Genomic DNA, 26,408 nt, shown 5'->3' with positions numbered 1-26,408 from the left:
TACTTGAGGCGACTCATGTGATTCTTTTTGTATCCAGGGTAGTCCCGTGACCCTAAGCCGGGGCCTTGCGTAAAGATTTTCTTTGCGTCCGCTTTCCTCACACGACCAAAATCTACCCCGCTTCCGTATTCCCTCTATCTTTATCGGACTCGCCTTAATCTTTACAAATGCACTTCTTCTCGCAAGCCTTCGATTATGAGTGGGTCTAACGATGTTACCATCATGCCAATTGGACAATCCTGACAGTTTCAATAGACACCCATGGTCCCATGTGGTCATTGGAATGTGGCACAAATACCCCAATTCCAAATGCACGCATGTTGTTAGTGTCGACGTTTTAGATCGCTCAGTGGATCCGAAGACTGGAATCATACGCACGGAGCGCGTTCTTGGATGCAAGCAAAAGGCGCCTTTGTGGATCGTGAAGGTCTGTTACGCCTCTGGAGTTTCCACATTTAATTCTAACAATGCGCCTTCAGCTGTTTGGCGGGTCAGAAGATGCATTTGTACGGGAAATATCCTTCGTCGACCCAGCATCTCAAAACGCTACCATAACCTCTGTCAACTTGTCCCTCTCCCAGTTCGCCACATGCTTTGAACAAATACAGTATTCTCCCATATCTCCACATCGAACCTCTTTTTCACAAACTGCGGAGATACAAGCGAGGATGGCGCTATGGCGGTCTGCGGCTGATGGTCTAGAAAAATGGCTAGTGCAGCGGTTTGAGCAAAATGCACAGCTGGGAAAGCTTGGGTTCACGGACGTTCTACGAACGCTATGGGAGGAACGGCATAGGGTGCCTGCCTCCTAATAGAGATGGGTTAGAGGCTTCACCAAGCCGTGTATCGTTTTATTTCGGACGTTGAGGAGCATTAGATACAAAAAACAATTATGCGTATGTAGTCTACTAGTCACACTAGACGTTGAGCAGAACTGGTAATGCTGTTGATGCATGCATGATGGTTTTGCCGTTGAGCTAAGCCGCTGAGCGCTGCTGACATCGATAGTCACATCTATGTCACCCCGTCACGCCAAATAATCTGATATCATCGACTCTCCTCAAATCTGCATTAGAAGCGTTTAAACCTGTCGAAGGGGTTCTATCAGAGTTCACGGTGAGCACCAATGAAAGGCAGTCAGACATGATCGATCCCAGTTATTCACTTAAAACCTCTCCTAATAGCGCCTCTTCACAGTTTTCTCCCTGGAGCGATACACATCAGTGACGACCGACGCACCCCACTATGGACGAGCTCCTTCACCATTGTCTGCGTGAGCTCTCCTTTGATGGAGATCTTGGTGAGTGTCTTTACTATCATCATGTGATGGTCGCAACCTGTGTGCGGGTTCGAACCCCATCCCAACCACCATTCTTCTTACTTCTGATGGCTGAATCTATGAAAATCAGGTTGCAACGTTTCTCGCTTGAGAGACTTCGTTGTTGGGTTTTATTCTCAGTCTGGTGTACCACATACACAAAATCCAGACGACGCCTTCTGCGCTTTTGTGTGGTCATTAATAGTACAGCAGCCAACGGTTTTAGTTGGCACGATCTCGTTAGGCGACTCCTCGGACATCTGGGTAGCGCCTCAGACTAGCGCGAAGCGCAAAGCAAGAGCAAGAGGTGAAGACCACGTGGATACAATACCTCCAAAGTTGGATCCTGTACCCGCCGCCAAAGATACTGCCCTTGATGAGCTTCAAAGACTTCACGGAGATCGTTTAAGAATTGCTGTCGAGCCGGATGCGATATTTGCGGCAATAACTGGCTCCCACATCAGAGTAAACTTTCCCTTGACGAGGCTTTCCCGCCTCACATTTCTAATATCCATGTCACAGTCCTCTAAAATGAGCCCGATGGTGTACTCGGCCCTCCAAATTATCACGCAGGGCCGTGACAATGGAGTAACCGTCGTTGAACTTGGCCGAAAATCCAAATATGATCAAAAGACATGTTTTTATCTTGTCAGACAATTGACCGAGTTAGATCTCGTGTAAGCTGCTTTCTTGTAATTGAACCCTTCATTTTTCGCTCATCTTGGGCAGTGTGAAGGTCAGGCGCGGCGGCGTCGGCACTCACTTCTGTATCCACAAATATTTCTTCGACCGCGATCCATCGTGGAAGGCTATTCGGGACGAAGAAACCCTAGCTGAGGATCTACAGAAAAATGGAAACGATACAGCCGTCTTGGATGAAGAAGAGGCCGGCGTAAATGCCACGGCGCTCAAATTTACACCAATTGACGCACGCCACCTTTCAAGTCTACCTCTTATCAGCGCTCGCGTCGTTAAATTATTAAAAGCCTCCAAGAATTTTATCCATGCATCTAATAATATGTTGATAACGCTCGTGAGCGTCAGAAAACTCTTTTTCCATTCGGAGGCCTCATCCTTCCGGTTTTACAGGGGTTTTCTAATCCGACTAAAACCGACCGCCGCTTTTTTCAGAGTCGGATCCGCGAAATGATCCAACAACGACTTATCGAGAAAGTTGTTGTTCCAAGCAACAGGAAAAAATCCGTAAACGCATCCGTGAAGTGCTTTCGTTTGGTGACTACCGGCGATCTGGAAAACCATGGGGCAGTTGTTGATGAAGACGATGAGGACGATCCTTTGCTAGGCGAGTATTTCCAAATGAAGGATTACTCATTTGTTCATCAACCTCCGCAGATGGCCAAAATGGGATCAAAATGAATATTACGATTCACAAACAAATTATAGACCTAATAGAAGAGTCTGGGATCACTGGGATGACTTTGAACGTAAGTTTACTCCCATCATCTCAAAGTCACGTTTGGAGCCCTATGTTTTGCACTGCTATTAGGAACTCTCAGCCGCCCTATGTAATTTTGATAAACGCACGATTGAACTCCTCTTGGCTCGCGCAGAAAAATATCATCCCCCACCTCACTTGAGTGACCTGGGCATCGCAGCGCTGATGGAAACTAGTGGCCGTGAGCGGCGTCACAGATACTACACTGTCGCATGCTACCGAAAGCTGGTATCCAACGAGCAATTGGACAAATCCTCCGCAGGTTACGGGGACGTTGACCTCAGAACTGTTGGGGGATTTTACGCTTTCGACACAAAGATTTTTTATGAATCGGAAAGCGAACTTTTTAATTATCAAGATTCCTTCAAGGACGAAAAAACCCGAAGCAGAAACCCAGTGAGGAGGCCGCCAAAAAATCCCATCTTACCAGACGGCAGCGTAAAACAGGGCAGGCCGCGAAAACATCCTATAGAAGTTGAACCGGGAAGTACAGCTAACGGTCAACAGACATCAAGGAAACGAAAGGCGGCACAACTATCCCATCCTGATCCCCTTGAAAACGACGATGTAATCCGGGAGACCGCCAACAAGAGAAGACGGCTCATATCAAACCAAGCTAATGACTCTAGTGAGCGCCTGATGTCTATGCACCGCTATTGTTTAATTGCAATCGGGGTTCAGAAGATGAAACTTCACCAGTGCAGCCCAAAAGACGGGGCCGCCCCCCCAAATTGAAGGTGGACACTGTCACAATTGCTGAAAAAGGACAGCGTCGTGGGCGGCCGCCCAAACGAAAGAAGTCAGTTGAACCAGATGTTGAAACTTCGGTGAAGAAAAGACGGGGGCGTCCGCCGAAAGCCACACGAGATGCACAGCGACATAGATCGCCTGATACCGCCGATGACCCAGTTGAAGCAATTGATCGGCTCCAGATCAATTTGGAAGACCCCAACAAGCCGTCTCTGCCTGAATTGGTTGCCACAACGCCAGAAACACATCCATTCGAGCTCAACCTCGAACCTCATAGGGAAAAGATGACACCTATTTTTACAGTCCCGTCCAATGTCGAGTCTTTCTGTGGTATTAATCCTCACCAGTTGGATAATTGTACCCAAGAGCCACTGAGTGGCGACTCTATCAATGGTACTCTGGATGGCTCGAACATATCCCACATTACTAGTACAAGCCTGGCATTACCTGATTTAGGGCGTCGTGTCCTCACAGTTGAAGCAGTAAGTTTGTCACATGGATGGATTAACTTGTGGGTTGACTCTGACTTTACACTCAGGATGTATTGACATCGGCCTCTTATGCTCCATCCAACGCGGACAAGGCGGGCGAAGCGAGTCTTGGTCAAGCATCAGAAGCTTTGGCTGGGGCGGTCTCTACAGGATCATCCAAGGAAAAGTCCAGCTCAGCCTCACGCTCCCGCGTCAATGTTTCACACCTTCGCCGAGAAAACGAGCTTTATCGCGTCGTTGAAGATTTTGGTGGGATAATCAACATCCAGACGAAGGAATTTTTTGAAGCCCACATGAACCTTCTTGAAACACTTTCGAAAGCTGGGGAACCAACCAGCGCACCAATCGGCACTAGGACCGATAAACGAACGGCGACTGCAACATTCAACAGTTTGGAGATGAAAGGCAGAGTCAAGCAGCTCCGGACATCTGTCACAACACACACAGGAGTTAATCGGCCAGCTTGCATCGTTTACCTCCCACACATCGATCATGGCAAATTGAACGCCTTTCTTGCAGATTTGGCACGGGGGACCCAGCCAACTCCTCCGCAACTTGGGACATTCGTGAAATTTGACCAACCCGTTGAATACGGCGCAGACCCTTCTTCCACTATTCGTAACGCTTTGCCTCTTCAACTACTACAGATGGAACAACCGGGCGACAGCAAGGAGAGGTGGAGCAAGAACGTTGCCAGAGCTAGCCAGCTCTTCACGTATGATGATTCCACCATTCGAGAGGTTCTGCTTGCTGAAAGGACAACGCTGGGGCAGCTATATGGATTCATTGTTGGGAAAATCATTCGGGCGCGTGAGCTACATCTTTCCGTCCTGAGTGCCTTTGAGACAGGAAGCCCTTGCCGTAACGTCATTTCTTGCGAGGGAAGAATTATCGACCTGGCCTTCTTTTGTCACGATCTGCCGCTCAGTCTCTACACTTCACTGGTATCCTCTTTATCGCATGATGATGAACTCACTGCCTTTTTTGGAACTGAAGAGGGTCGACAGACGCCTGTTCGAGACCTTCCACAGCATCTGCACTCAATCCTGCAAATTGGACGATCACGAGCCCGTTCACGCTTTCTAGATATCCTAGAAACTCTCAGGTGTCTGCAGTTGGTGACACCTCTGCAATTATCCACGGCAAGCGTTCCATGGATAACATGTCCACCTAATGGAGATCACCCAACGAAGTTTGATCCAGCTTCTCTCGATGGCTGGACAATCAACACTCCAATGTCTGCGCCTGCATATTGGTACTTCAGCGACCTTGCACCCATCCACTTGTGGGCCGTTTCAGAAACCCAACCTCCTTTCTGGAAGGATACTTCCGTTGGCACCGCTGCGGATGGTTTGAACTATTGGGAGTCTCTGCGAGAAGCATGTATTAACCCGCTTATCCCTGTCAACGCAAACGTTAGCAGTAAATTAGACCCTTTGAATCCGAGCATCAGTGTGGCACGTTCTCTGCGCCGTACAGTTTCGTGGAACCCCGATTATATCCTCACTTGGCATCAAATGCAATACCTAAAACGATTTATAGATGTAGCATCAGGGAAAACTCCTCTGCAGGAAGATGAGGACACTTCCACGAGTCAAATCGAAAGGATCTGCAGGGTTATCAGCGCACCACGCTCAACGATCGAAAATTATTTCCGTGCAAGTCGCGTCAAATTACTCGGCGACTTGGAACGGATGCGCCGGAAGGTCAAAGAACGGAAAACTGAAAAGCGATCTCGACGTGCCGCAGAGACCAAGGTGTCCCTGGCGAGAAAGGCGGAGGAGGCTAGATTGAATCGAGAGCAGGAGTGGAACATGTTACTCTTGCGTGTGCACCCCGACGCTCTGGGTCCAGCGACTGTCCGTGTCGATCGGGTACGCAATCGCTTTCTACAGACTGGTTCAACCAAAGATATTGAAAAGTGGGAAAAACAAATTAACGACGCTGTACGGGAGGCAGGGGTAGTCGCAATGAAGACCTTGAAGACCTCTGCCAAACGAAACTCGACGGACAAACACATCCTTCCCATGATATTGCGGGATTCCCATCCACAAGTAATCGAAGTTCCCTGTCCGTCTATCAAGACTTTGATAGAACAGCAAGGGCCACCCATACTACATCAGAAGGAAGGTGCAAAAAGAAAGCGAAAATCGAGCGCTATCAACGAAGGTACATTTTTCTTTGCATTCTTTTGGCACTCTCGTAGTTTAAATGTAAATAGACCCAAGGGCGCCCGATGCTCAAAAAAAGTCTACTCGACGGCACCGATTTCAATGGTCTCGGGACTATGATGAGCTTGCGAGGGATGCCTCTGCCATCATTCGAGCCCGTTGCCGAGGTTTACCAAGGCTCGATTGGGCCGCCTTCGAACAAGTTTTTCCTGCAGTGCCTCGCAACACTGTGCGGCAGCGTTTGTCTCACATAAAGGAGACGCCTGGAAATGAAGCGTATCTGCGCCGGTTGGAAGAAAGATGGTACGATTTGTGGATCAAGCACAGAGGGACCAGCATTCTTCCAGACGAGTACCTTGAGAGTACGTCGAATTTCAATTTAGTGAAACACGTGGAGTTCCTTCGAGCTCACGTCGATAAAAATGCTTTGTAAGTTCTGAATCTTTCAAGGATATTCTTTCTGAATTAATATCGGTATCTAGACGGGTCGGCTTGGCTGAACCAAAAGAGAAAGCTGGTATTCTTGTCCCACTGAGCATTGAGCGGCTGCTCGACGAGTTCGAAGTAGTTGAAACAACACCAGCCGCACCTTCGTGGGATTTCGTCTGGAATGCTGCCGTCGAGGAAGGTCGTGAGAAGCGTCTCTTGAGACAACCTTTCACGAGGGAACCCGGAGAGTTTCCTCCTCGTAGCATGTGCGAGGAAGAGGATATATTTCTCGCCGAATCCACTTTGAAGGTGTGCCTTTTTGTATTTCAAATGCGCCTGCCTGATAATGTCCCACTAGATGGCGATGGGTACTCCCCCTGAGCGTTATGACTCTGAGTCCGCCTCGCTTCTGCTCCGCAGCGCTGGGGAAGATGCTGTCGCTACTGCGATCAAGAACCTTCTCGGCAAGGGTGTCTTGTCGAAATCTCAACGCGATCCTACAAAGCAAAAACCTGGGAGGCAACTCAAAATATCGGAGAGGTCAGTGTCGTTTACACTTTATTTCACGCCACAATAGCGAGACCTCCTTCTTAGCAATCAGAATGCAATTGGTGGAGTTATATCCTGCGACACCTACCAGGATGCTGCATCATTGGTGGAGGCAGTTACTACAAATGTGGTCACATGGCGAGAATGGCCCCTCACAGCCACCGACGGAGATTGTGCCGCCCTCATACAACTCGTGTCCGAAAACCAGGTATCAATCATTGAAGTGTTTCAAAGCATTTCTTGTACTGATCTTCACAGGTTGATTTCAAGGTTGATACCTCTCAACCAAGGGCCGCACGTCCGATGCTGGATTGGAATAGCAAAAAAGCTGGTTTGTGCGCTACAATTGTCAACGAGGCGGTTACTTACAAAAGAATTTGAATAGATGATGATCAAATTGAGACTGCAATCTACGTCCAGTGTAGCGCTTCTGGGAGCAACCAGCAGTTAGCTTTGGAGTCGCTGGAACCCCTTACGACGCCGGAGGCAGGAAGTCACGACCAAGGAGAAAGCGAAATTCACGGAACGACCATAACTGGTGGTGATGCGTCCTGTAGAAGGATGCTCCGTAGTGGCATTGTTGATTGTGTCAACTGTCTCAATAACGCCTGGGCAACCTTCCGCGCCACCTTGACCGGCCAAGAACAGGAAATCGCACACCAGGTCCTTTGTATGATTCGTCAGGCAGGAGAACGTGGCATCAGCAAGGCGGATATTGCTGCGAGTGAAGTCCACATTGTTGCCTTGTTTTGAAACTTACTGGCTCTTTTCAAGTCATCTGGGGGGAGCATGAATGAACATCTATTTCTTCAACTTACCCATCGCATGGCAGAGTTAGAGACGCCTCTGTTATACTGGGTGGGTTACTCCTCGATTGTGATTGTGTGCGCGCGATTTGTAGGGAAGTGGAGTGCAATGACATCTCTGCAACCTGTCACGAAAACCTTTCCACGACGTTGGCTGGATATTGTGGGGCTGAGGGTGGCTGATTTCTGGCAGTCTGCACTGCGTGCTGTAATGGGATTGGTTATCTTCAGGCCTGGAATCTCTCAGGTAAGTTTGTGAAGAATGGTTCACTATGAGCATCCTATGACTCCCCTGCAGGCTGAGCTTCGATGGCGACTTCGGTCTGTATACGACCGCCAGGAAATTAACGAAATTCTCAGATATCTACGAGTTGAAGGGCATTTGTGTGTTCGCCAGCAGTTTATGTCGGAGTGGGATCAAGTTGGCGTTATGGTTCCGCTCGACGATCAAGAGGAGAGGACAGCTTCATGGGTAATCGGAGAGAAAGCCTGGTATCAGGTATAATCTTGTTGTGTAGATGTAACGGGTTACGGGTAAGTATAGCTGAAATTGAACTGAAAAGTAATTTTGAATTTTGATCGTTGTCTTGTTTCTTTGTCTCCATGCAGACCTGCATGCACATGGACCATCGCTTGGCGAGCGTTGTCAGGCTTTCTCACCTCTCTCTTCATATTCTTTTCTTCTCCTTATCGGCCGGTCCTCCTCTGAATATCAGGATATTCAGATAGCTTCTGTAGCAGCTAAGAATTCTTCTTCCCTGGGCCTTTGCCCAAAAGGCACTTTCTGTTAGCTGCGCCTTCACATGTCTTTCCGGCGGTGCTGGAATCCCGCTCTCCTTCCAGCGAAGATAAGATTCGTTGTGAGTGGGGCTGCAAGTGCTTGACCAACTCTGACGAATATTCCTTAGTGGAATAGAATTACTTTCACGCGATCGACCACCATCTACTTTGCCTTTTCTGTGGTTCATTTTCTTATCCAACTTTCGTTTCAAATCAAAGCTTTCAGTATCAATGCACAAGCCGCACAATTTCTAACATCGATAGTTGTGCAGGGCCACGCGGCGGGTAGCAGCTTGCCCTTTCTTCATGGGAATACGCTTCGATTGTGCAGTTGGGTTCCTCCCAACCTCAATGTCGATATTTCCTCATGCCCTTTGGTTTGGAACGGAACCATAACCAGCGACACCGAAGACCATGTAAAAGATTTTATTAGAACGGCCGCTGCGTCGACAACGACGTCCCTTTCTACCTCACACGCTTTCTCTGCGAGTGCGCAAAGTTTACCTTCAATATTCTGAGTGGCCATAGTACTAACCACGATTTTTTTCATTTTGAAATTTAGACTCCTCATCGACCACCTTTACCAACCTGTTGCCCGGTTTTACGACGTCTCGTCGTTTCGTAACAACTACGATCTTCGTTCGACCTCAACCTGATCAGCCCTATCTTCCTACCTTGTTTGAAAATGACAACGACAATAACGAAGTAACGTCCAAATTTTTTAAATTTACCTCCCCTTCTCATTTTTTGTAGGGTTTTGTCAAGCTTAGCGCCCTTCAGATAGAGTCGTTCCAAGAGGGTGGTCAGAACAAACTGGACCTTGTGGGAACAGGCGACCCAGGTATACTCGACGCCACTTGCCTTTTGGCACTCAATTGGCCGGTTTCCGTGTAAGCTTACCCTTTGGAGGAACTTTTACGTTTCGTTGATCTTTGGTAGATTGCGGAATACAAAGCGCGAGGACATGGTATTCATTGCCTTTCAATTCTGGCTGCTTGGCATGTCTATTGTTGCCCTTCTGAACGAGTCTATCCCTCACATTTTTGCATCATTGTTGACGCACATGCTGGCGACTGGATGGGCGACTTTTCAAATCACACACACTGCAACTTTCCGCTCAGAATTCAATCGGGTTATCGCGAAGGGAGCGTGCAAACATATAACCCTTCTGTCTCATTACTGGGAAGCGAGGGGTCAGGCCGAGATCCCCAGCCTTGTGATGCACGTTGTCGCGTTGCTGGTATCATGCTTCCTAACCTGGCGGCTGATCAAAGTGTGTTTTGCCTCATCGCTAAGATTCCCGCTAACGAGATGGATAGTTGTTTGGCTGGCAGACATTCAAACGAGTCGGCGCCTCACTCACAATCAACCGCTTGTACAAGATCGTCCTCATTCTATCTATCGCCATTCAATTATCTCTATTTTTCATGGTCGTCACTGTGTCTCTTTGGATCGATCAACTGTTGAACAGTGTGATCGGGGATCTGGCAGATTTTCAGAAACTCTACAAAGTTTCTTCTTTCATTACGCTCGTGGTAAGTTTGCACGATCAGACTCTCCCTGGAACACTAATTGTGTTTTTCTCTAGCTTTTGGTGCCTTGGTTGATGACGGTAAGCTCTCAATGTTGTCCTCAAGGCTGTAGGAAGGCTGACGAAGATGAAGGGATGGTTCGCTGTACGTCGTGAACTTCGGGCACCGATGTTCATTTTCTTGCTCCTTTCCATGCTCTACCTTGCTGGATGGGGTGTCATGTTTTTTTCAACCACATTCCGCTGGACCTTTACCACTTGGCGATTCTTTTCCGTGATGGCGTCGGCTTCAGTGTTTCTGACTTTGTTGTCTTTTGTGTTGGGCGTTGTTTGTCGCTACAACTTTGGAAAGGGCTTACTTCGCTATCGTATGTTCTTTCGATTCGGCCTAAATGAAGCTAACAAACCACAAAAGTAAATGCCCATCAATCACTTCTCGAAAGCGACTTCCCTTCGTCGTATGCGGGCTCCGACGTTGAAAAGATTGCCTTCCCTTCCAACGAGAAACCTGTTCCCACATACTCCGCCGCGTTCACGTTTGTACTTCCTCCGGATCAGATATCCCTCTCCCGAGACCCCCGGTTCTTCGATCCTTCTGCAGATCCATCCGAATTTGCATCTAAGCTGGCCGCACCCCTACCAGCGCTTACCATAAATTCGTGCAATGTTCATCAAAGTGACGCCAGAAATAGCCACCAGAAGTCCCGTAGTTATGGGGCTTATTCTTCGACCGATGGTGGTCACTCCCGTAACACGAGTCTGGCCTCGACCCATGCCAAACGATGGGTTATCGAATGATGTACCTACATATATTTTATTAAATGGGATTTCTTCGTTGCTTTTGGTGGATTATATGTGAGATTGCGCATAACACCTTGGCAAGTCGGCTACTCTACATACACGGACTCCGTAAATGGAGGGGGCGACGGATGCTTGATATTCTCGATTTCATTTTCTTGGATAATGGCTGCTTGCAAAGCAACGGAGGCACTCTCATATCTTTCTTCCGATGGAATATTTGTGGCAGAGCTGGTCACCATTTCTGCCACCTCGTAGCTGAGAAGCGCTTCGCGGAATTCAAGCATCCACCGATGTTCCATAAGCTCCGTCGCTGTTGGTCGTTTCATTGGATCAATAGTCAAACACTGTTTGATAAAACTGATGCCAACTTCGCTCAGTTGACCTGGCTCAGGTAACGGAGGATGCTGCGTCGCAACACCAATGTGGAACATTATCGCCCTGCAAGCAAAGTTTATATTGTGATATAGGTGAGATCTCAAGACCTACCATTCATTGTCCAAATTACTCCAAGGCTTCTTCCCTGTTGCAAACTCGAGAACAACACAGCCGAGTGACCAGATATCCATTGCTCCGTGTCTCCCACGTTTATCATTTTTGATTATCTCAGGTGACATGTACATTGGTGTCCCCGTTAAACCATTACTCATCACGGCCAGGCCATTAACGTTTGCAAGGCCATTAACCGATATGTCTGGAGCTCGGCGGGACCGTTGGATGGACCGCTGGTTCTTGGCAAGAATCTTTGCTGCACCAAAGTCAACAAATTTGATGACGCCCAAGTGATCAAGGAGGATGTCTGTTATGTGTGAGATGGAGTAAGACTGTCTGCGCAAATAAACTCACTGTCTGGTTTGATGTCCCGATGGACAATACCTCTGGAATGTAGATAGGCAAGTCCCTCCAGCATTTGCATCGTGTAAACTTGAATGATAGCCTCATCCTCAATCCTTCCATGTTCTAAAAGTGCAGCCAAACTACCTCCTTGACAATATTCCTCGAATATATATACCTTGTCACGGTGAACTTCAATTCCGTAGTATTCCACCACGTTTGGGTGGTGAAGCATTTCCATGACGCTGAGCTCATCTTTGATTTGTGAATAAAGATTGGGTAAACCCGATAGCTCTTGGAATTTGATCTCCTTCACAGCCATCAACGAGCCTGAGTCAAGATTGACAGCGAGATAAACGGAACCAAAAGCCCCCGCTCCGATGAATCTGCCTTGCTGCCAACGCATAGAAATGTTGGAACTGGACGATGCCAAAAAAACCAAAGAACGATCTTCAGGTTTCTCGTCATCAAGGACCTTTCCCAAGGTTCTGTGCTTTAGCCCAGTGATGGCTCGAGCGTCGTCGAGTTGATGGATCGCCCCTGACATTCTCTCCCAAAACAGTCGAGTGCTTGAATCAATGAAAGCGGCATCGCGTTGTCGTGGAAAGGAAAAGTCTTCTTCCTCGTCCAAATGAATTTTTGAAACCTGCGATTTCATGAGTTCTTCTTGTTTTTCCTTCTCCTTCCTAGCCTCCAACGTTGAGCGGGCTCCAAGAATATCGAAATGGCTGATGAGCAGCGTCATGCAACTAGCGACTTTGTGTCTCAGCATTTCAAATTGCTCGTCTGGAAGGTGCAGAATATTTCTTCTCGTTCGATGTAGGGTAAATTCAAGGGCATTGACCGCCCACTTGAAAGTCTTGCGATCTGTAGGGTCACAGTCATCACAAATGAACGAAACCCAAGATATGGCCAACTTGATCAATAAGCGGTTGAATTTGAGCAACGAAGAGCGGTCCATATATCGGTGTGCATGCTGTCCATGTTCCGACGCAAACAAATACCAGTTCCCAAGAAGTTCTTGACAACCGTTTGCTGCTCGCAACGAACTACGGACGTGGTGCACAGAGTCGACAGTCGATTCGGCAAGACGGTTTGTTGCACGAGCGATCTTCCTCAGCTCACGATTCACACTGGGAAGATGAGCTTGGACGTCATTCAGACAGGTCAGAGTCATAGGCTCTAGGAGAGATTCCCCATCTTCGTCCATCGGCTCGAGGCTCTCTTTAAACGCCTGCTTGGACAACCCAAGCCGTCGCTGAGGTCCGTCAGCGACCAATCTCACTCTACCATCCTTCATATCCAACTGAACCTTAGGGATATCAAGCACCATCACCCTACCATTCCACAGGAAATGAGTCTGCGGAGAAAGGACAAGCACATAGCTCGCCTCGTCCGATTCACGGCCAAGGAAATCGATTCCGATCACACGAGTTCCATCCTCATTTGTGATTTCGTCAACGTGGAAGGCTTGAGTCAAGATCTGTCTAATAGACTCCGGACGATCGAAAAGAGTATTCGACGCGACGACGTAAACCCCATCCTCCTCCAAAGAATGGGTATACACCAAGAAGTGATCAGAAAGGATCAGAAGAGAGATGAAATGGTCAAGAGGAACATCCTCGATGCTGTACTCCGCAGAATTGCTGAAGCGCTGAGTAAGGACCCTTCGCAGGGGGAATGGTTAATAAACGTATGTTGTCCAGGAGTCGATGGCACTTCATACCTCGCAAACCGTTGCAACTTCCGATAGCGCAGTCGCACGCTGTCTAAAATTTTGCCATACCAGCTTATTATCTGTTCATCTGACATTTTCCTGCCTGATAAGGTCGAGCCTTGAACATGAGTTGAAAAACTCGATTTGCCAGTAAAGCCTGCCCCGTCAGAACCTTGAAGATGACTTGAAGAACCATTCTGGCTGCCGTCTTCCGCTATAGGAACACGCACTTGCGTATCAAAATAATTTGTTACACGCACCATCAGCTTGTTGGTCAGTGAACTACACTTAATGAGAGAAAACCTTCCCAGCTGGATGAAAAGATCAAGCGTACCACAATTGTTCAGCGACTAAACTTGAACCCCCGGCAGTCAAGCTGACGTCATTGAATGTTGCCCATTGTGCTTCCAAAACGTCTGTTTCTTTGAAGTAAACCCCTTTAGCCCCGCTTTTCAATTTCCAATGGATCAACTTGAACAAATTTGTCAAGGCCTCTAGGATCGTTAAATCATAATCTTCGCTGATGCACTGCGGTAAATTCCAATTGCCTCCTGGATCCGGTGCCAGGAAGGCTTCGTATTGTCTTTTTAGAGTGCAAGCCAGCCCGATGCTCAATTTCAAGTCTTCCGTCATTTGGTCAATAATGAGCATGTCCGGATCCTTGAGCTTCTGAACGTAGTCCAACCGCAAGCGTAGACCAGCCTGAGCGAGCTTCGTCGGAAAAGATATCAATGGTACCAACTGATTTTCAAAGGTGGGGAGATTCATCTCTCTGAAGAGGGGGGAAAGGTTGACTTGTGCATCACGCACAGAACCAAGAAAAGAGTGGACCGTTACGAGAAAACCTTTTTCAAAAGTGCGTTGCATGGATTCCTCTTTCAGCAGACGCTCAACAAAACTCGTGCCATCAGCGAGTTCTGACGTGTTACGGCTTCCAGATTTCGAGGCGCCGTGGGTAGCAATGGGAACTTCGTGGCTAGTATTGGGTTGGTTGACATCCAAAGTATCGCTTCCTGTCCAACGACGAAGAAGATCAAAATGGTGCTTCAAGGACACGAGAACGGTAGACCACGTATTCAGAGTGTCGCATCTAGCTTGAAAAGGACCTTCGGCCGCAATAGGTTTATCAAGATAGAAGGCTTTAAGGTTTGGATAAAGGGATTGGACGACCTCGAGACGTTGAAGAACTGCTGTGACTTGCTGAAGCGCAGACGTCGTCATATCTTTGCCATTGTCTTCTTCATTCCTTATTGCCCGAAAGTTCATTATTTCGCCGATAACAGCATCAACTGTCCGTACTCTCCTCTCTTCGAGTTTCATCCGCTCCTCCTCTACCGAACGACCATGAAACTTGGCACGGACGCCCAGCCAAATACTTTGATGAAAATTGTTCTGTTCATCGCCCAACGAGTCGAGCGCAACTGCTATGCGGGTTTTCTCAGACTTTAAAACATCTCCCGAAAGAACTGAGGCAAGCATAGATTGCCATTCGAGTCGTTCCCTTTCCTGTTGAGATGCAGGTTGCATAGGCTCGGTCTCGAGTATAAGGCTGGAAACTCGGTCGATGGGCCCATCGCCGGATGAGTTGGATATCCGGCCAATATCTTCCTCGTCGCTGTTATCACCCGCATCAATGAGTTGTCCCAGACCTCTCTGAAAATAATGACTATCAGGATCACTGCGAGGATCGTCGGATTCGTTATTCCCGCCCCGTTCAGTAGACCGGTATCGTCGCACAAATTGAGAATATATATCAGTATATTTAGAACCTGACGGTGGATGTGCTTTCGGATAGATGGTGGAAGAAGAGCGAGACTTGGTCGAGTGAGGAGTTCGATTGGAACTGGAGGAAGACGGAATCTGAGGAGGGGTGGGATAGGGGAGCTGCTCGGCTGTATCCCAGATACTGTGGATATCGTCGTCGTCGTCGTCATCGTCAATGTTGCTGATTGCGTCCTGCTCTGGGTGTGGATATAATGTTGGTGTGTGTCGGCGCATCATGAACGACGAGACCTCGCAAGGTAATTTATTGACGTGACGTCAAAACGAGAATTTATGACGTAAGCCAACAACGCTTGCTTCAACACACTAGCTACCTGTGTATAGTCGCCATGGGTGTCGTAGAAAAGGTTCCGTTATATCATTGTGCTCTGAATATTAACGCTCACGGTCTTACTTTTCATAGATCAAGGAGATCGAGGGTGAGCTGGAGAAGCGACCGCCTCTTAGGTTCACCATCTCACATTTTACTACTCTTGATCGTCAGAGGAAATGGCTCGTAGTACGCCTAATTTGTGTTGAGCTCAATTATCTGTCTCTAATTTTAACAGCTCAGAAGAATAAGGTGGGCAAATTTACCTTCGCCCCACAAGTCACAATTGATTTAGGACTGGAATTAGGCGACTGAGTATCATCTGGGTCTTCTAAAAGCAAAATTAGCACGATACCGCGCTCAACTTTTGGAACCTACCACGAAATCAGGCCCCGCTGGTACTGGATTTGATGTGCAGAAGTCTGGGGATGCCAGGGTTGCTCTGATTGGATTTCCCTCTGTTGGAAAGGTTCTTCTTATGTCATGTCCTATCTGTTCAAATTGACATCAGCGGCCTTAGTCTACTCTCCTTAGCAAGACTACTCATACAGCATCCGAGGCGGCTGCATACGAGTTTACGACATTGACCGTAAGAAAGATCATCTCCTTTTTTACTTCGACTTTTCTCAGCAACGCAGGCCATCCCTGGCGTCATAGAATACAAAGGAGCACGTATCCAACTTTTAGATCTTCCGGGGATTGTTGAAGGGGCTAGCCAAGGACGGGGGCGTGGGCGTCAAGTTGTGTCCAGTACGTTGTCTTTGGATCGTCACAGCACTACTCAAAATTCCCCGCAGCGGCAAAAACTGCCGATTTGATTCTCATTATGCTTGACGCTACAAAATCAGAAGAACAGCGGAGACTTCTTGAGTTTGAGTTAGATGCGGTTGGCATTCGACTCAATAAAACCAAACCCGACATTGTTTTCAAGAAAAGGACGACAGGAGGTGTACGTGCTCAATCTTTTCGTGTGTCGTAGTTGATGAAGTAAACTGAACACAGATCACATTCAATACGACTGTTAAATTAACGAGGACGGATGAAAAGACGATAAGGACGATTCTCGCTGGATGTATGATGTTTGTGTTGGTCTTTGTCTTCTGGCTGATGGCCTCGATAGATAAACTGCACAATTGCGATGTAATGATCCGGGAAGACGTATGTTGACTTCATGAATCACCGACGTACCTCATCGTTTTCAAGATAACCACAGATGAATTCATCGATGTTCTTATTGGTTAGTCCTCGTCTTCACGTCAACTCTGTTCCCAAAGCTAATCAAACAATAAATCCAGGGACAAGAAAATATATCCCTTGCCTCTGTTAGTGCACACTTTTTTTGTTCTTTTGTGATTAACATTTATGTTTCGTAGACGTGTACAACAAAATCGACTCAATAAGTCTCGAACTAATGGACAAGCTTGGTCGACAACCTAATACGGTTGTTATCAGTTGTGAAATGGATCTCAAGTGCGTTGTTAACATGACCAGCTCTTATTATGGCCTCTATCATTTTGACACCCCTGCAGTCTGACCTATCTCATCGATCGGATTTGGGACGACCTTCGGCTTGTCAAAATCTACACCAAGAAGCGAGGGGATCATCCAGATCTGTCAGATCCCATCTGTCTTCGGAAAGGCGCTACCATTGAGGTACAACGACGGGCGATCTTTCTTACGGACTGACTGAGTATACCCACGCAGGACGTTTGCAACGGTATTCACCGTTCCCTTGCCCCTAACTTTCGATATGGACTTGTTTGGTGCGTAGAGTTACTACTCCACCCGTGTTGTTGTGACCTTTCTTTCAAAATCTGCCCTTGTGATCGATAGGGTGAGTTGTTCATTGTGGAGTCTTCCCACTTTCATCACAGTTAAGCAGGGAAAATCAAGTAAATTCTCGCCCCATGCCCAGAAAGTGAGTTTGGCGCATCAGGTTCAAGATGAGGACGTTGTTTCAAGTGCGTTTCATGGGTTTCATAAAATGAGATTTCTCACATATAACACCCTAAAGTCTTTACCAAGTGATTGGTGAAAATGTGAAACAAGTGTAAAGTTCGTCAGAATAAAGTACGAGGCGGCGGGTTCCAATTCCCCGATAGTTGGCCCTTGAAATCAAGATTGTTGGCCTCCTTGATCTTCATCTAACCACGATCTTTAATTTTACATGTACCTACCCATGACTGAAAGACCACAGAAATGACCAGACGCAATGGAGTCGATGCTACATGAATAAGAGTTGGATCCAGGCTGGTGCTTACTTGCAAACAAGAATGAATTGCCACCGGGCGGAACGGGATATCGTGACACGTGGCTGTCGTGACCGATCGCGGTTTTACTACAACGTCCATTTGTGCAAATTTCAAACCAGCATCTCGTCATGATCTTCTTCACATCTTCAACCCTGTGTATACCCACTATTTCTACCAGGACGCCAGGACTCCCTCGCCAATTTCTTCGTCGCATTCCGCTGCAACATCATGACCTATCACTCCCAGCCCATTGAACTTATCTTTTTGGGTACAGGAACCTCCGCGAGCCTCCCCCACATTGAATGCCTGACTGCCTTACCCGGGGATGAAACACCGCCCTGTAAAACATGTCTATCCACCCAGACACCTGAAGGCAAGAAAAACATCCGCCGGAACACAAGTGCTACCATTAGAATGGCAGACAAGAATGGTCTACCTGTGTATGTATAGTGCATACATCGTTTTTCTCTCCAGCTTTGCATATCTTGCGACTTATAGGACGGTGGTCATTGATGCTGGAAAGAATTTTCAGGCAGCCGCTCTGGAATGGTTTCCGAAGTACCAGCTGAGGAGGATTGATGCCCTGTTGATCACGCATGCTCATGCGGATGGTAAGCACAATGCTTTTTGTGGTTTGTCTGCGCGAGTCTTCTGAACAGTATTAAGCCATGAATGGTCTAGATGATCTCAGAGGTCAGTCTATAGTTTTCTCGGAGTATCGATATCCTGACCTCAACAAAGGCTGGACGCTGAGATCCGCAATTCAAGACCACATCGATGTCTACGTATCGCAGGATACTTTCACGGAGGTTCAACGGTCGTTCCCTTACCTGGTAGCCAAAGAGTTCGCGTCGGGAGGCGGTGATGAAAGTGTCTTTTGCTTTCGTGCCTTTGCCTGTATGGGGTTCTTACTTTATTTCAAACATGACAGGTACCTGAGTTCAAATGGCACATTATCAGCGACAGTGTCTCATTCGAGATTGGGAATACCGGCATTCATATTACACCATTCGCAGGCAAGTTCATTAATATCTCCTGTTGAAACTTTTGAAGATACATCAGGCAGTTCACCACGGGCGCGTCTTTTCAGTGGCCCCTCCACCTTCGTATATAGTTACGCCGACAGCAACTCTTCCATCGACACCAGTCAAATCGGCAATATCTCTCCCGGGCAAGCAAGCCTTTGAGAGTGAAACCGGGGAGGAAGGCAAAGAGACGATATATCCCTATCTTTCTTTTGGCTTCAAGATCCAAAACCACATTGTCTACATCTCAGATGTATCTCATATACCCGACAACGTGTGGCCAATGATTGAACCTTCGGATGGTCCGATTCCAGTAGCAGTACTGGATTGCTTGCGCTTGCAGCCGCACCCCTCGCACGTTGGTCTCGCAGGATCTATCGCGTTGGCCAGAAGAATCAAGGCAACGAAGACATATTTGACAGGATTTGGACACGAGGTCTCTCACGAAGAGTACGTGAAGATTGGGGAAGTGATTGGTGGAAGAGCCGTCGACAATGACTCGGAGGAGCTCACTGATTCTGAGAGGAAAGGCATTGAATTAGTTGGAGAGGAACGGGGTCAGTGGTTACGTCCTGCACATGATGGATTGAGGGTGTTTGTGGAAGAGAATGGACAAGTAACGGATGAGAGTTATATATAAACACGAATGTGACTCTCGGTCATCCTTTGTCACAGCGCAAGTTAGCGGCTTAGCCAAGTTAAAACACTCCCTTACATAAAACACAAATTGAACGCAACGCTTTCGAACACAACTTTTCTTTTCAGCAGGGGCCGTTGGCCATGAAGTTCTTCTCTCAATCCTTCTTGTACGAGTACGTTAAGCTTTCACTTCCTTCCTTGTTCTTGCTCTCTTAAAAGTCTGACAGCGATCCCTGGCCTATCGTCTCTCTCGCGTTTTTCCTCCGCTACCCTAATCCCTATGCAGCTCATGTCATCTCATGCGATGTCATTTCTAGAAACCAGACTTCTTCAGGTTCTCTGCTCACAACCCGACTCATCCTCAAAAGGGGCGCCATGCCCAGGTGGTTCCCCAAGGGCATTGTTTCTAGGGCAGAATCATGGGTCATTGAGGAAAGCGAAGTAGATCCTCATGGAAAGGTTGTGAGGTGTCGCACTAAGAACCTCGATCACGTCAAGGTGATGCAAGTTGAGGAAGCTGTGGAGTTCCGTCAGACACCTGAAGGGTCTGACTCTTTTATCATGGGACTACATTGTATTCATTCTGCATAGGAAAACTCTCCAACATACCGAGGCCCGCATCGTTTCAGGCTTCGGATGGGGTCTCACGAAGAGAATAGAAAATCATGGTTTAACGCGTTTCAAAGCCAATCTTCAAAGGGTCCGTTCATGCTTATCCTTTGTTGTTTTTGCTGGTATTAATATGTAAAATTTAGTCCCGAGAAGGGGTTTCTTTGATACTTAGTCTTTTACGACAGTCCCGACTTCAGCCCATGACTCTTGGTGCCTCCACGTCGGTTCTTGGAACTCCGAGCGCAGAAGAGTTCAGCGATGGTACATGTCAACCCAAAAATGGCACATGGACAAAATTCAGATATTGGTTTCATCCACCCTCTTAACTTGTTTGTTCCCTTACTTTACATAGCCAACCCCCAAATGTACAGTATATTATGTAGCTGCGTGCGACGAAGATCGTCTAATGTTGTCCTCTGAGAAAAAGTTGTTCGCTAAGCTGGCGCTAAATCTCCTTGAACGAGTATGTACTTCCCAACTGCAGTTGCCAGACAGCTAGTCACCAATCCTGGACTCCCCAATATTCCACCAGAACCTGTCGTGGCGTTGGCCTCTAGCCCCCGCAAGACACTCTTTTGTACTCTTACGAGGAGTGGTGTCGCCTTGTGGCTTGTTCGGGTGTGTCTGAACATCAATCCGTATGCACTCGCACTCACACCCTTCCAGCCGTCAGCCATCTTGTCATTCCTTTCGCGGACACCAACCTCTATCCTAGAACATGGCGAGAATGTCGACGTATGTTGGTCAATGGATGGTAATCGAATAATCATAACTGCAAGTTGTTCCAGTAAACTTGTATCATGTAACCCAGGTCTAACCGTCGGCCCAAGACGTCGGAATCCTTCTTAGTCTTGGTCGCCGTGGAATATAAGCCAGAGAATCTCGTTTACCACCCTCCAACACTGCCATTGAATGCTCAGCGAAGTTTTATGGCAGGCCCTGGTGAAGGGCACCCTTTGCAGTCCACTATTCTCCATTTCGAAGGTGTTATTCGTGTTGAGGGAACCCTTCTGAGGTGAATACTCCTACTTCACACTCACACCTTCTCTCAAGATTTTTTTTTTTTGAGTGTCTCTCCAAGGAGACACTATCTTCTATTCTCCACAAAGAACCCTTCTACTATACAGCGTGTGCCGTGGCCCTCGGACAAGGAAAACGATTCTGTGGAATCGAGGAGGCGACCTCTTGGTTACGACACCTGGCTATTGAATGGCGAAGACTTTTCGTGGTTTATCGATTCAGATGGTGGGTTCTGAATCGCCCTTGATATTCCTTTGCATTAACGAGGGGCAAAGTTTCTGTCAATAAAATCATATTCTCACGAATCAGCAGTGGGGAAATTTGGGTGACATCAGATGGGAGAGCATACTTCGTTCACCTTCAAGAGGATATCGACAACGAAATTTCTTCAGACGAAGTTCTTTTCTCGGGAGAAGTCTACCATCGGGCAAGTTCTTTCCCATGTAATCCGGCGGTATCTTCTCATCGCGTTGTAGGATGATGTGAGCAAGGAAAACCAACCTGAACATCTCAGTCGGCTATTCTGGCAGGGGCATTGTATTCACGACTTTGAAACTCCAAAATGGGTGCAGAAACAACGACAGTTTGATCCTGACAAGCCAAGACATGAAAGGGGGCGACTTTACGAAGAGCCACGACACGCAAAGGCGATCGCTATCAATGCAAAATTCTCTTTGATCGCAATTGGAACTCTCGGGTATGTTTTGGTATCTATTTCCATAAGATGTCTAAGCCGGAGATAGAGGTGCGCTAGAATATACCAACTTTCCTGTTCAGGATGGTGCCGTTCCACTATCACAGAATGTGCACGTCCCCAACCCATACAGCCGTCAGACGGGTCCAGTCTACGCCATGGAATGGAGTTCAGACGGCTATGTTCTTGCTGTCGGCTGGAAACATGGATGGGGTATTTTCAGTGTTTGTGGAAGGTGCCTTGCATCAGGTTTCGGAGTTGAGGATCCCATCGACCTTGAGAAGTGAGTTCATCTTTGATGATTTTTCTCTCGCTGACTTTCTTGTGGAAGGTTTCAGGATGTATTCATGTTCGGGGTCCGCGATCTCGTGAGCCGTTTTCGACTGGGTCATCACGCTAGCCATTCTAATTACTTCAGTCTTGGGGACCCGGAAATTTTGAACTCCTTGTCCTAGCGCAGCCGTTGGATCAGGGTAGGATTCGCATCCTCGTTTCAATGACCACATACGTAACTATTCCGGCAAGGTGATAATGGTCAGCTGTTTGCCATTCCTTTCGCAAAGAGTTCTACTACAGGTCAACATTCACCTGTAGGCCAGTCAACAAAAAGTATACTTTTGGGCCGCTCACCCTTAAATTTCAGGACAATACGCGTTATGCTTTTCTACAGATGGACGATCGCGCGCTTGTCTATAGAGGGGCTGATCAACCCGACATGAGTGTTATAAATCCAGAGTCTGATGTATGGCAGCACATCAAGGTTGTTCTTGCGTGCCTGCCCTGTGTGTGCCATGTTTTAAACATCTGGACAGATTCCGCAGAAATACCTGTCTTCGAACTGGCCTGTTCGATACTCATCGTTGAGCAGCGACGGTAGATTGATCGCCATTGCCGGCAGAAGAGGCTTCATACATTACAGTTCGACTTCTGGTCGCTGGAAACTGTTCGTGGACGAGATGGAAGAGCAGGCGTTCACAGTTCGAGGAGGGTTGCTTTGGTTTCATCATGTGCTGATAGTGGCAATGGAGGTTGCCAAATCATTTCAGGTTCGTCTTGCTTTCTTCTAGGCTCCTGGCGCCTCTGAGGCCGGCAGACAGATCCGCTTATATTCTCGAGACATGGAACTCACTGGACAAAATATCCTACACCGTCAAATTCTCTCATCACCGGTTGTTATTCTCTCCTTGGTCGACAATTCCTTGTTGGTGTACACATTGGACAACAATCTTCACCATTACTTGATCGTACCGACGGTAGATTCGATAAGACTCCACCTATGCGGCAGCATATCCTTCACTGGCATCATCGCTGCTCCTACTGCTGTTCGTATGCTTAGTTGGATGATACCCAGTGCTCAAAAACGTATGTTGCCTCCTCTTATGCTTCCATCGTGCCGAAAAAATGACTTTTCAGAACTCGGCGATCCTGTCGATGATCTTTCTGTTGCAGCAGTCCTGATGGTTGTGGGAGGACAGCTAGTGCTCCTTCGTCCTCGAAAGGTACCTACTGATACGTAACCTCCGTGGAAAAGTTGTTGATTGCGTGAAGTCTGCAGACCAAGAAGTTAAATATGACATGCAAATATTTGCAGACCGAATCGAGTTTTGCTGGATCCATCTTCGGGGAATTGGTACCCTTGAAAATTCATTGTGGGCGTACGATGCCCAAGGTATGCGAGTCTGGTTGAATGCCTTGACCATAGAAGCATCACACTCGACATCCGACATCCACGAAAATATCAAGGAAAGCGTCAATATACCCCTTGATTTTTATCCCTTGTGTAAGCTTCTCTTTGACCTCTCCATGTATCGCATCTCATTCTGCGTACTCTAGCCGTACTAATGGACAAGGGAATAATAATTGGGGCAGAACATGAAACTGCTACTAGGTTAAATCTACCTTTTGCGATGTTTAGACATGCGACAAGTGTAAGTCCTATCTATCTGACAGTGGGAGAATTGATATATCGTGCTCCAAGTCGCACTTGTTTTTACAGCACATCCTGTTGTACCATCTCAGCGCTCGTCAAATAAAGGAGGCGATTCAGTTCGCCTCAAACTACAAAAACCTTGTCTTCTTCGCCCATGCACTCGAAATACTTTTGCACACAGTTGTAGAATCGGAATCTACTGTCTCAAGCTCTGGCAGAGGGGAAGGGACGTTCGTGAGTCCAGATGCCATCCTGCCGACCGTCATAGAATTCCTGGATCATTTTGACGTATCACTCGATGTCGTGGTTGGCTGTGCGCGAAAGACTGAGCTGACGCGATGGCGGCGTCTCTTTGACGTCGTCGGAAACCCGAAGGCGCTTTTTGAGGTGAGTTTCCCTACCCTTGACCGACAAGCCTTTGAAGAGTGTGCCAGACCTGTCTCGCCTCGCAACGGCTCAAAACGGCAGGGTCTTACTTATTGGTTCTCCACAACCTTGAGCAGCTGGACGAAAATAGTAGTGAAGCCGTTCGATTATTGAAGAAGGCCGTGGAGGGCAAGGAATGGCAGTTGTGTCGGGAATTACTCCGATTTCTGCAGTCCATTGACGACAGCGGAGAGGCACTGCGGACGGCTCTTCTTCAAGTGAACCTAGCGATCGGGTTTTGACATCCTTTTTCTCAGTTCACTCTTTTACTAGGTAGATACGCCCATGAGCTTACATATTACATAACATGGCACTCAAGCCTTGGTAGATAGCGGAGTTGAGGGGGAGTGGATGGACTCCGTTGAAGACTCATAGGAAAGGGTTCGAGCAGGCCGCGTTTTCGAGTTCAGTAGGCAACGAGGACGTTGCCATACGAAGGGGGGCACATGATCGACGATGGGCGATCGTTCTTTAAATAAACTTGAGATTCTGTCCTTGGGCACACACCATCGATACTATGGACTCGAACATATTATACACCCAGGAGGGCGTCGTCGTTATATCCTACACCACATTAGTATCATCTCCTCTGTCTTTGAAAGACTCCATAGGTCAGGATCACTTCGAGTGTCCAACTTGGAAGTACCATCACCAACATTGATACCTCCCAGAGCATGCGTTTGGGTCCGGTTCGAGATCGTTGGGAATCATCATCGTTCGCGATTTACCGCCCGTCTATATCACGTATCGGGAACGACTGTTGAAGCTAGCCTACCATTTTGCAAACCTGGACGAAAGCACTCGCGATAAGCATGTACATGCAGAAAGTAGATACAGGTGAATACTACCATTGTCTAAGGAATCGTCTCAGTCAACCATTAAGTATAGTTTTGGATGGTCTCATGGGAAGGTAGCTTGCCCATCATTAGCCTCCTGAATGATTTACTATCATACGCACCAGGAGATAATGAATGGGAAACCCGGTTTGTTGAACTTCAACTTGAATGGAACGTGCCTTGTTCATGATACTTATGGACAACCTTGCCATTCTTAGACACCCTGAAGGCTTCCTTTTACGCGAATCCAGTGTTCGACAACCCCACCGTCACCTTTGACGAACAACGCGCATTTCCTGAATATTATGGGAGCAATATCTGTATGAGTAACAGTATACTATCCCACTTCAAGTTGTCTTCATCCATCTTGTTCAGGGCCGAACAAAACCGAACCAGGTGTCGAAGGGTTTGAGGAGGCGTTCAAAGACTTGGGAAGGTGAGGGAACGGAGAACGTTGAGAACGTCTCAACGCCATTTCCCCTTTCACCATAGTTCACCATGGTTGACGAGTTGGACAGCTTCGTTTTCAAAGTGGGTTGCGAGCTGGCGGTAGCTTGTCAGCCGTTTGGTATGGTCTGTGCCAGCTACAGTCGAACAGATGCTAAAGTTTTTACAAGTCGAAGAGGTTTCGGATCTTTCAGATAAGATATCCCTCCCACATTTAATTAGAACGTCGCAAACTACGAAGGCTCGTCTTTTGCATTATTTTCCACCTCCGCCAAGCACGAGTTTGCCCCGGGATGAACCTTTGGATAGCTGGTGTGGGTTCCATCTTGACCACTCCCTGCTAACAGGCTTGTGTTCGGTACGTTTTTTCCGAATTAACCAGCTTCCTTCCTTTTGACACGTCGAAGGCAATGTATCTCGAGGCGAACGATGGCGCTGAACCGACTGTTGTACCGTCACCCTCTGTAGCATCTGGTCTTTACATTCGGAATCGTGGGGGTGATTTGATAAAAGTCTCCATTCCGAGTGACTGTCTGGCGTTTCAAACTGGAGAAGCACTTGAGATTGCCACCGGTGGGAAACTTTTGGCAACCCCACATTGTGTTAGGGTAGGAGGGCTGCATGCAGAGAGGGTCTCACGAGAAACATTTGCGTTATTCATGCAACCAAACACTGACCAGCCTCTTTCTACGTCAATAACGTTCGGAGAATTCAGCAAGCGGGTCTTTAACGATCATTATGGCAGTCGGTTGATGTAATCTATGATACAATGTTACGAATATGTATATGCAGAGTATCTTTCCAG

The 26,408-nt window shown here is 47.5% G+C and overlaps 11 protein-coding genes across 11 annotated transcripts; 10 read left to right on the top strand and 1 right to left on the bottom strand.

The window, feature by feature from the left end:
• Nucleotides 1-126: 126 nt before the first annotated feature.
• Nucleotides 127-956, top strand: LACBIDRAFT_192412 (uncharacterized protein). Its single transcript, XM_001873905.1, has 3 exons — nucleotides 127-199; nucleotides 256-427; nucleotides 480-956. The coding sequence occupies exons 1-3, from the start codon at nucleotides 168-170 to the stop codon at nucleotides 810-812; spliced, it is 537 nt and encodes a 178-aa protein (XP_001873940.1). The 5' UTR covers nucleotides 127-167; the 3' UTR covers nucleotides 813-956.
• A 289-nt stretch (nucleotides 957-1,245) lies between these two features.
• LACBIDRAFT_300963 (uncharacterized protein) lies at nucleotides 1,246-7,545 on the top strand (the record flags this gene model as incomplete). The annotated part of the gene is made up of 13 exons (XM_001873904.1): nucleotides 1,246-1,300; nucleotides 1,410-1,995; nucleotides 2,048-2,351; nucleotides 2,408-2,621; nucleotides 2,672-2,763; nucleotides 2,826-3,402; nucleotides 3,456-4,006; nucleotides 4,063-6,184; nucleotides 6,237-6,615; nucleotides 6,669-6,924; nucleotides 6,974-7,155; nucleotides 7,210-7,372; nucleotides 7,423-7,545. The coding sequence occupies 13 exons, from the start codon at nucleotides 1,246-1,248 to the stop codon at nucleotides 7,543-7,545; spliced, it is 5,604 nt and encodes a 1,867-aa protein (XP_001873939.1).
• A 444-nt stretch (nucleotides 7,546-7,989) lies between these two features.
• LACBIDRAFT_300961 (uncharacterized protein) lies at nucleotides 7,990-8,475 on the top strand (the record flags this gene model as incomplete). The annotated part of the gene is made up of 2 exons (XM_001873903.1): nucleotides 7,990-8,217; nucleotides 8,269-8,475. The coding sequence occupies 2 exons, from the start codon at nucleotides 7,990-7,992 to the stop codon at nucleotides 8,473-8,475; spliced, it is 435 nt and encodes a 144-aa protein (XP_001873938.1).
• A 298-nt stretch (nucleotides 8,476-8,773) lies between these two features.
• On the top strand, nucleotides 8,774-11,079 carry LACBIDRAFT_300960 (uncharacterized protein; the record flags this gene model as incomplete). Its single annotated transcript, XM_001873902.1, has 9 exons — nucleotides 8,774-8,830; nucleotides 8,879-9,239; nucleotides 9,313-9,455; nucleotides 9,504-9,640; nucleotides 9,690-10,023; nucleotides 10,070-10,285; nucleotides 10,339-10,362; nucleotides 10,415-10,649; nucleotides 10,697-11,079. The coding sequence occupies 9 exons, from the start codon at nucleotides 8,774-8,776 to the stop codon at nucleotides 11,077-11,079; spliced, it is 1,890 nt and encodes a 629-aa protein (XP_001873937.1).
• Nucleotides 11,080-11,339: 260 nt separating this feature from the next.
• LACBIDRAFT_141037 (uncharacterized protein) lies at nucleotides 11,340-15,139 on the bottom strand (the record flags this gene model as incomplete). The annotated part of the gene is given in 8 exon segments (XM_001873291.1): nucleotides 11,340-11,520; nucleotides 11,569-11,878; nucleotides 11,926-13,303; nucleotides 13,343-13,580; nucleotides 13,640-13,733; nucleotides 13,857-13,912; nucleotides 13,965-14,547; nucleotides 14,560-15,139. Coding segments are annotated over 8 exon segments (3,420 nt in total), but the record flags the coding sequence as incomplete, so codon positions are not given.
• A 602-nt stretch (nucleotides 15,140-15,741) lies between these two features.
• Nucleotides 15,742-17,933, top strand: LACBIDRAFT_187186 (uncharacterized protein; the record flags this gene model as incomplete). The annotated part of the gene is made up of 16 exons (XM_001873901.1): nucleotides 15,742-15,759; nucleotides 15,816-15,831; nucleotides 15,897-15,911; nucleotides 15,961-15,974; nucleotides 16,030-16,191; nucleotides 16,243-16,311; nucleotides 16,361-16,472; nucleotides 16,520-16,671; nucleotides 16,725-16,794; nucleotides 16,843-16,880; nucleotides 16,926-16,959; nucleotides 17,018-17,044; nucleotides 17,096-17,192; nucleotides 17,252-17,375; nucleotides 17,427-17,489; nucleotides 17,605-17,933. 16 exons carry the CDS (start codon nucleotides 15,742-15,744, stop codon nucleotides 17,755-17,757), a joined length of 1,164 nt encoding a protein of 387 aa, XP_001873936.1. The 3' UTR covers nucleotides 17,758-17,933.
• Nucleotides 17,934-18,202: 269 nt separating this feature from the next.
• Nucleotides 18,203-19,639, top strand: LACBIDRAFT_243200 (uncharacterized protein; the record flags this gene model as incomplete). The annotated part of the gene is made up of 7 exons (XM_001873900.1): nucleotides 18,203-18,414; nucleotides 18,473-18,585; nucleotides 18,641-18,667; nucleotides 18,716-18,846; nucleotides 18,906-19,011; nucleotides 19,041-19,063; nucleotides 19,178-19,639. 7 exons carry the CDS (start codon nucleotides 18,203-18,205, stop codon nucleotides 19,637-19,639), a joined length of 1,074 nt encoding a protein of 357 aa, XP_001873935.1.
• Nucleotides 19,640-19,881: 242 nt separating this feature from the next.
• LACBIDRAFT_228795 (uncharacterized protein) lies at nucleotides 19,882-20,386 on the top strand (the record flags this gene model as incomplete). The annotated part of the gene is made up of 2 exons (XM_001873899.1): nucleotides 19,882-20,183; nucleotides 20,230-20,386. Coding segments are annotated over 2 exons (459 nt in total), but the record flags the coding sequence as incomplete, so codon positions are not given.
• Nucleotides 20,387-20,715: 329 nt separating this feature from the next.
• Nucleotides 20,716-24,562, top strand: LACBIDRAFT_243251 (uncharacterized protein; the record flags this gene model as incomplete). The annotated part of the gene is made up of 18 exons (XM_001873898.1): nucleotides 20,716-20,868; nucleotides 20,917-21,037; nucleotides 21,127-21,265; nucleotides 21,320-21,495; nucleotides 21,546-21,739; nucleotides 21,843-21,967; nucleotides 22,014-22,247; nucleotides 22,296-22,332; nucleotides 22,383-22,454; nucleotides 22,504-22,554; nucleotides 22,608-22,724; nucleotides 22,777-23,010; nucleotides 23,062-23,326; nucleotides 23,378-23,463; nucleotides 23,513-23,744; nucleotides 23,798-23,892; nucleotides 23,943-24,281; nucleotides 24,329-24,562. 18 exons carry the CDS (start codon nucleotides 20,716-20,718, stop codon nucleotides 24,560-24,562), a joined length of 2,904 nt encoding a protein of 967 aa, XP_001873933.1.
• Nucleotides 24,563-24,837: 275 nt separating this feature from the next.
• LACBIDRAFT_300954 (uncharacterized protein) lies at nucleotides 24,838-25,161 on the top strand (the record flags this gene model as incomplete). The annotated part of the gene is made up of 2 exons (XM_001873897.1): nucleotides 24,838-24,931; nucleotides 24,992-25,161. The coding sequence occupies 2 exons, from the start codon at nucleotides 24,838-24,840 to the stop codon at nucleotides 25,159-25,161; spliced, it is 264 nt and encodes an 87-aa protein (XP_001873932.1).
• Nucleotides 25,162-25,203: 42 nt separating this feature from the next.
• LACBIDRAFT_243835 (uncharacterized protein) lies at nucleotides 25,204-26,361 on the top strand (the record flags this gene model as incomplete). The annotated part of the gene is made up of 7 exons (XM_001873896.1): nucleotides 25,204-25,230; nucleotides 25,282-25,303; nucleotides 25,375-25,476; nucleotides 25,532-25,592; nucleotides 25,675-25,724; nucleotides 25,780-25,961; nucleotides 26,011-26,361. Coding segments are annotated over 7 exons (795 nt in total), but the record flags the coding sequence as incomplete, so codon positions are not given.
• Between the last annotated feature and the right edge of the window lie 47 nt (nucleotides 26,362-26,408).

Source organism: Laccaria bicolor, genomic scaffold, assembly GCF_000143565.1.
Source record: "Laccaria bicolor S238N-H82 LACBIscaffold_1 genomic scaffold, whole genome shotgun sequence".
Taxonomy (NCBI): domain Eukaryota; kingdom Fungi; phylum Basidiomycota; class Agaricomycetes; order Agaricales; family Hydnangiaceae; genus Laccaria; species Laccaria bicolor.
This window is presented reverse-complemented; position numbering and strand designations above follow the sequence as displayed.